The sequence below is a fragment of the Triticum urartu genome, chromosome 6A (genome assembly GCF_056163025.1).
Source record: "Triticum urartu cultivar PI428250 chromosome 6A, HENAU_Tu73, whole genome shotgun sequence".
Taxonomy (NCBI): Eukaryota; Viridiplantae; Streptophyta; class Magnoliopsida; order Poales; family Poaceae; genus Triticum; species Triticum urartu.
In genome coordinates this window covers 426,909,747-426,918,039 of record NC_141878.1, presented here as the reverse complement: position 1 = coordinate 426,918,039, position 8,293 = coordinate 426,909,747, and the positions used below count along the sequence as shown (strand labels likewise).

The 8,293-nt window shown below is 46.0% G+C and overlaps 1 protein-coding gene and 1 pseudogene across 1 annotated transcript; both read right to left on the bottom strand.

Moving 5' to 3' along the window:
- Nucleotides 1-3,476: 3,476 nt before the first annotated feature.
- Nucleotides 3,477-4,698, bottom strand: LOC147965523 (uncharacterized; annotated as a pseudogene).
- A 1,657-nt stretch (nucleotides 4,699-6,355) lies between these two features.
- Nucleotides 6,356-8,176, bottom strand: LOC125513779 (pentatricopeptide repeat-containing protein At2g18520, mitochondrial-like). The gene has a single exon (XM_048678968.2). It carries the CDS (start codon nucleotides 8,094-8,096, stop codon nucleotides 6,708-6,710), a length of 1,389 nt encoding a protein of 462 aa, XP_048534925.2. The 5' UTR covers nucleotides 8,097-8,176; the 3' UTR covers nucleotides 6,356-6,707.
- Nucleotides 8,177-8,293: the final 117 nt, after the last annotated feature.

Here is an 8,293-nt window from a genome sequence, read left to right as displayed (position 1 = left end):
GTAGAGGCATACTAGTGACACTTTGTTTGTCTATGTATTCACACATGTATTATGTTTCCGGTTAATACAATTCTAGCATGAATAATAAACATTTATCATGATTATAAGGAAATAAATAATAACTTTATTATTGCCTCTAGGGCATATTTCCTTCAGAGGGATCAAGAGACCGCACCCCAAGAAGTCGGCAATGCTTAGGATGGATGATAGTGAAGATGAGGAGGAGAGGAACTTGGGCAAGCCTGTGGGAACCAAGAAGGGCAAGCTAAGGGTGAAGATGGAAGGAGAGGCGTCAAGCCTAAGGGAGAAGATGGAGCACATGATGAAGGCAAGAGAGGAATTGACAACAAAGACATCGGAGACGAAGCTTCTTATCACCGAGAAGAAGAAAGAGGTCAAGCTTGCATAAGTTGAAGCAAAGCGTGAAGATGCAAAGCGCAAGGCCGACTTGGAGGAGAGGATGATCAAACTCAAAGAGGCAAAGGTATGGAAAGAACTCATGGTGGAAGAGAAGGAGCACATGAAGATGTCCAAGAGACATGGATGAAGACCAATTGCAATGGTGGAAGGACTACAAGAAGGACATCGCGAAGAGGAAGAGGATGTTCCGTGGTGCGTCCTCTATTTTTCGAGGTGACACTCCGATGAGTAGTTGTGGCGATGGCGGTGCGGACGACTCCACTAGCACCTATGGAGATGCTTGATGGAGCCCGCATGTGGTCTAGGAGATGGCGCCGAGGTGCAACTTTTTGGTGATGGTGCCGATGAGAGGGGGAAGATGATGATTTTGTGATGTAAACTATTAAACCATGCATCAATGATTGTCATTTGGTAGTTTGTTTAGAGGTTGATTGTGTTCTTATAGTCATAATTTGTGAGATGTCAAATGGTAGATTTAAATGTTGGGGTTGAGGTAAAGACTAGAACCCTCAAACCCAACCCTTAAAGCTGTTTTAAGGGTTGGGTTTGAGGGCTCTAGTCTTTGCCCCTGTTTTTCAACCCTTAAAAATGCTAAAAACTGGCACTTCTCAACCCTTAAAATTGCTTTAAGGGTTTGAGAGTTCTACTAGACATGCTCTTACGACGCTCATGACCCTCAACAACTGCGCGAGTGGACAGCCGGCTGACCGGCCTTGACTTTTTTTTTCATTTGGTCTACTACATAAGAAGATACAACAAGATAATAGTTTGTATATTTTATCCCACTTCATTCATCTTTATATGTTTTTTTTGCAAATGATCTTTGTATGTTGTTGACTACAAATAAAAATCAAACCATGTGATTGGATTTTTTTTCCGTCCAAATCAGTTTTTATGTATCATAAATAGAAAACCAAGTCATTTACGCTATTTTTAGTTGCAATATTCAGTCACATTTGTCGAAGGTTTATATATCCTATATTATAGAAAAATCGACCCAAATCAATTTAAAGGTGTGCTTTGTAGCCTTCTTTCTCATTCGTTAAGTTTGACGGCACGATCTTTTGTGGTTATTGTTTATATTAATACCAATTTTACTTGCATACTAGATGAACATTATGTGACTAATTCATGACTAGAAACTATAGTTTAACTGGTGGCATGTACATCTCTATTCCTATAAAAGACTCGATTGATGATGATGGTATGTCTGTCATCTGTCATTTCTGACCATTAGATCAGCATCTAACGACTGTGAGGTAAGTTGTGGCCTTTTTGTAACAATAGCCACTTCTTTTCTACAATTTACAGAAACCCCCTAGTATCTTGAAACCAACGACATCCCTCCCTCACCTCATCAAAACTGTCTGAAGAATATTTTTTTGAGTGAAACATAATATATTTTTAGTGATATATGTATATCAAAACTAGAGTGTTTTCTTTCAAGTTTGATATTACTTCGGATCTGTTGCAACGCACGGATACATTGCTAGTATTGTGAAACTTATATGTTGATAATAGCCCATGCTATAAACTATGAAATTTCATCTCTGTGCTATTTGTTTGTGCATGCTCTTATATATTATTCAGCAAAGGGAAAAAGGATACTGTCAAAGAGATGTATGGAGTGGCTAAACTCTCGGAACCAGAGAGACCTTGTATTACAATTACAACCTGAAGGCACACAACATACCCGAATTTCTAGCTAGCTGTCTAAAAAGCGGCAAAACCAAGCTAATCTTTCGACGGCAGAACTAAGAGTAAAAAGCGGCAAACCCCTGTATTAAATTCATTGATAACAGGAAATGAAGAACAAAGAAAAAAATGACATCAGAGTAGAAAAAAATGCAGCCAAGTAATTCTGGCAAGATAAAAGATACAAATACTTTAATGATCTAATATTTTAAAATAATTTCATGAAGGCATCATCATAAGAACTTCTAATCCTAGGATATTAGGCAACAACAATGTGTATGTGAAACAGAAAATGGTAAACTGCACCAAAAACTACCTGCAGCACAGTGCAACAATGTCCCAAATAATTTGTATTGACGCATACTTGAGAAGCATAGCTAGCCAACATACTATTATTAGAACACACACACAAAAAAAAGGCACCAGGACAAAGTTCCTGGCATTAGGAGAAAAAAGCTAGCAAAGAAATAGGTCGGCGAATGATAGAAGCAGTTACTAGAGGAGAGCCGCGTTTCGGTGCCCGGGTGCATCTGCACCCGCTCAAAAAAAAATTCATAAATCTTTTAGAAAAATTCAAAAAATTTCAAAAAAAATTAGGGTGGTAGACAATTTGATGCGTGAGGTACGCTCCAATTTTCAAAACATTTGAACTTCTGTGCAGCTCTCAGCAAAAAAGACAAATCAGACCAGAACAGTATATAAACAGTACACATTTTTACAGACCTCTGATTTGCCTTTTTTGCTGAGAGCTGCACAAAAGTCTAAATGTTTTGAAAATTGGAGCGTACCTCACGCATCAAATTGTCTACCACCCTAATTTTTTTTGGAATTTTTTGAATTTTTATAGTATTTATTTTGATTTTTTTGTGAGCGTAGGTGCAGATAAGCTCGGGCTCAGATTCGAATTTTCGTTACTAGAGCTGCTTGGTCGGTTCAGTTTAGCAAACGACTTGCTCTGTACTCCTTCCATGTCAAAATAAGAGCATTACTAGTAGAATCCTCAAACTCTCAAATTCTTAAAGCAGTTTTAAGGATTGAGAAGTGCCACTTTTTGACACTTTTAAGGGTTGAAAAACAGGGGCAAATACTAGAACCCTCAAATCCAATCCTTAAACTGCTTTAAGGATTAGATTTGAGGGTTCTAGTCTTTGCCTCGACCCCAACCTTTAAATCTATCATTTGACATCTCACAATTTATAGCAACAAGAACACAATCAACTTCCAAACAAACTATCAAATGACAATCATTGATGCATGGTTTAATAGTTTACATCACAAAATCATCATCTTCCTCCTCTCATCGGCACCATCATCAAAAAGCTGCACCTCGGCGCCATCTCCTAGACCACAAGCGGGCTCCATCAAGCATCTCCATCGGCACTGGTGGAGTTGTACACACCGCCATCACCACAACTACTTATCGGAGTGTCACCTCGAAAAGTAGAGGACGCAACACGGAACATCCTCTTCCTCTCCGTGATGTCCTTCTTGTAGTCCTTCCACCATTGCAATTGGTCTTCATCCATGTCCTTCTTGGACATCGTCATGTGCTCTTTCTCTTCCACCATGAGTTCGTTCCATACATTTGCCTCTTTGAGCTTGATCATCCTCTCCTCCAACTCGGCCTTGCGCTTTGCTTCTTCACGCTTTGCTTCGACTTGTGCAAGCTTGACCTCTTTCTTCTTCTGGTGATAAGAAGCTTCGGCTCCAATGTCTTCGTTGTCAATTCCTCTCTTGCCTTCATCATGTGGTCCATCTTCTCCCTTAGGCTTGACGCCTCTTCTTCCATCTTCACCCTTAGCTTGCCCTTCTTGGTTCCCTCGGGCTTGCCCAAGTTCCTCTCCTCCTCATCTTCACTATCATCCATCCTTAGCATTGCCGACTTCTTGGGTGCAGTCTCTTGATCCCTCAACTTCCACTTGTCAAAGGTTTGAACAATTGACCAAACATGCTTAAATGGGAATGGCTTGCCCTTGGAAGCGACCATCTCCTTGTACCTCATGCCGGCAATTGTCTCCTATCAACCACACATAAATCACATAAGAACCCACCAATAGCATAGTGCACACATATAATCAAAATAGTGAAGAAATATGTACTCACATAGTCACTCTCCACGGTTCCACTAGGTGGTGCATCTATCACTTGGTCCATGGCCGCACTCCAACGAGAACAAGCGGGCTTGATCAACTCCCACCGGCCTTGAAGCGACCGGAAAGTGCGATGGATGAACCCACTATTCTTCGGCTTGATCCTACAATAGACGTCCTCGATCCTTTGCCAATACCGTTTACCGGTTTGATCGGTGCCGGTGGTTGCATCCATTCCCACAGCTGCCCAAGCACGAATCAAGAGGACATCTTCCGCCTCGGTGTAGTTTGTCGACCGCGCGTGTGGGCGGGAAGCGGCGGTGAATGCCTCCTCCCCTATCTCGGCCACCTCCTCCTCGTCATCCCCTTCATCCTCCTCATCTTCCTCCTTTTCCTCCAAGTCGCTACCAGCCCTAAAGGGGTCTAGAGGCGGAGCTCTGAGGTCCACCTCCGCGTTTTGGAGGAGGTCCATGAACGAGGATGGGGTTGCCATTTCCTCGAACACCTCGTGCGCGGCGGGAGGAGGTTTGGTGACGGCGGCCGCCGCGGGCTTCTTCCACGGCTTGGTCACGGCCGGGGACGAGCCGGCGACCTTGGAGGCCGCCCCTCGCGGCCCATGAGAGGCCGCCTTCGGCCGGCTCTTCTTGGTGGCCGGGGCGGGCGGCGGGGAGGCGGCGAGGGCGGGCGCCGGGGCGGTGACAGTGGTCGGGGCGGCAGGAGGAGGTGCGAGGCCCGCCCGCCGCCACTTGGCCCCGACGTGGGTCGCCGCCACCACGTCGGCCACGGTCGGGTGGGCGGGGGCGGGGGCGGGGCCCTCCATGGCCGGCGCGGCAGGAGGCGGCGGGAGGAGGAGGCCGGGAGGAGGAGGCGGTTTGCTCCCGCGCGAGCAAGGAGCGAGCGAGGAGGAGGAGTGCGGGTTGGGGGGCGATTTTCCCCTCAACCCTCACTTCTACAGATTGCAAAGTGGTTTGAGGGTTAGACCTCTAAATTTTTTTACGGGTTTGAGGGTTTAGAGGTTCTAGTCTACGGTGTTTTTTTGGCGAAAACTGTAAAAAAGCGGTTATTTTTAGAGGTTTGAGGGTTTGAAGGCTCTACTAGTAATGCTGTAAGTGTCTCAAACTCTCAATGGAGGGAGTACTATATATATTCGAGCAGCAATACAAGTCACAGCTTCAGAAAAACAGTACCCTGTGTTCAGCCCCAGCTCCCCACTGCTTCTCTACTTCAGCTTTTTTTCTAACAGATTGTTTTCAGTTCAACAGCTGTCGTACTCGAATTTCATATTCCACGGAAAACCTTTAAATTACAACAAACACAAAGTCTAACCGACATCAATTCTGTTATTATGGAAGAACAATACAGGTAAATAAATGGGAGTAAAATCTATAAGACAGGCCATATTCTAGGATACCATGCAACTTAAAATATTTGGACTAAACCAGAGCAACATACTGGGCAAATACACCTATTTATATTTTTGGGGTTTGGTACAAAGAAAATCCTGAAGCAGGAAATACCTAAAAGAAGGTTAACATAGAGCTAACACTGTATTAAGGAAAAAAACACAAATAGATTACCACTAACCAGACCTAAAGGCATACCATCTCCTACATTACCAAAGTAAAACTAACACCAGTATCATGAACGGTGAATCAGTGATTGTATCAATTCCCTTGTGAAGTAGGATATCTGGATTCATCACTTTCTGTCCCTAATGTCTTGCTGATCTTCCAGGAAGTATTTGGTATAATATTTAGTTGCTTAAAATTTAAATGCTGACTACCCAAATTACCAAGTTATTCCCATTTTACTCTTCTTCTAATTATGCAATGCCATCGCAAGACAAGAGTTGCATGGAGAATGGCATGACAATATCTCTTGGGCTCTTTGATCACAAGGTATTTACAGCAGCATGATTTGGCAAACCTGGCAGCTGCAGACTCCTGAAATAAATTACTACACACAACTCCAAAACATTAGAACATCTAAAATGCAGTTTTTTTTATTACCACAGGTAGTTCACGGAAGCAAAGCAGGAACCAAACTCTTCTTAATTCGCGATAGAGAAGACAAAGTACCAGCACCAACACTGTTAATGGTGAAGCAGTCACTTCACTCACTTGCAGTGCTGCTGGTTTCACTGCACACCCTTGCTGCTAATAATAATTCAGACATCCATAGTACTATTGATACAAAGTAAACTTGGATACACAAAACCATAATAACAATAAAAATGGCAATGCCCAATGATTTTAATTGAAGGCAAGCATCACCGGAACAATATCTCCTAACATCACGCACACTGCTCACAGTAACAGCCGACTCTTAATTCCGAAGTGACATAATCCTATAACTTATTCACGTTAGCATCCCACGAGCCCTTATAAAAAACAGCAACACCTTAGTGTTTACCTCTCCCCAAAGCAGCATTAACAATTCTTCAATATTGAGAATGAGCTCAATTCAAACATTCTAACCAAACTGAAACAAAGTACTCTTCAATTAAGCAGGACCCCTCGGCACTTCCTCATCAGTGGATGTCTCAGGTGAGGGCGTTTCATCATCATCAGATTCTTCAGACACACCTGTTTCCTCAGCAGCAGAATCTTTGAGTTCAAGTGCCTCGGTGGTAGCAGGCTCAGCCTCAGAGACTGGTTCTTCAGCTGTACATTCTGCATGAGGGGTTGTATCTCCGTTATCTGAGCAGAACCCAAGCTCCTTTTCCAGCTTCTTCCATCCGGACAGCATAGTATCAGGGAACTTCTTCATCACCATGTAAATAACCTCCTTCGCCTCAGCCACCCTGCCTCCCTTCGCCAATCCTTCAACAAATCCTTTCATTGTCTTGAAGTCTGGCACCTTGTGCTTGCTCATGCTTTCCCTGAAGATCTCCAAGGCAGTATCAAAATCGCCATGAGCAAACAGCGCTGCAAGCATGTGCTTATATGTGGCTGCATTCGCTGAGCACCCTTTGTCACCTAGCGAACGGTACAGCGCCTTGGCATCCTCCATCTTTCCATCTTTGCAATAGGCAGTCATGAGGAAATTGTAGGTGATGGTGTCTGGCTTTACTCCAGCGGCCTCCATTTCCGCCATCACCTGGAGAACACCTTCGGGCTTGCCATTGAGTCCGTGGTGCATGGCCTTCACATTATATGTTGCATGGTCCGGCTTGCACCCGCTCTCCAGCATCTGCTTCCACAAAGTCTGGGCCTCCTCTACCTTCTTCTGCTTATACATGGAATCAATCATTGTGGTGTAGATGGTGGTGGTCGGCGAGATACCTTCCTCACGCATCCGAGCTATCACTTCGTGTGCCTTGGCGTCATGGCGGACCATACAGTGAGCCTTCACCAGTATGGCGTAGGAGATGGCGTTGGGGGTGATGGAGAACTCCTTGGAGAGCTCCTCGAAGAGGACCGGGACGCGGCGGTGGCGGCGGCACCGGACGAAGGCCGATAGGAGGGCGTTGAAGGGCATCGGCGAGATGGGGGACGGGAGGGACGGCGCGGCGGAGCGGAAGGCTTCGAGGGCCTTCTCGGGGAGGCCGGCGGAGGCGTATGAGCAGAGGATGGCCGAGAGATGCGGCTCGGTTGGGGAAGCTGGGATGTGGGACGAGAGGAGCGCCTCGGCATCAGCATGCCGTCCGGCGCGGGTGAGGCGGCGTGCGGCAAGGGAGAGCGCATGGCGAGTAGAGCCGGCGGAGAGGGAGGCGGTGTCGATGGCCTCGAGGAGGGAGACGGCGCGGTCGGCGTCGTACTCGCGGCGGAGGCGAGTCTTGGCGGCCGAGGACGTGAGGGGGGGCGCAGTGGCGGTGGCGCAGAGCGTGCGGAGGAGGACGTCGGCGCGGCGGCCGCTGCGGCGGCGGAGAAGGGAGGCGAGGGCTGCCATTTTCGGGGGTGGAATTGGATCACAGCAAGGTTTGGGGTTTTAGGTTTTGGGCGACAGAGCACACAGAGCACAGAGTACAGAACAAGAGGAGTCTTGCTATGGAAATGGCCAGTGTTGGGCCTACCTGGGCCGTACTGTACCAATTTTCTTCGCTAAGCCGAAATCCTAAGCCCAGAACGTATCGACGGTCCAACTCC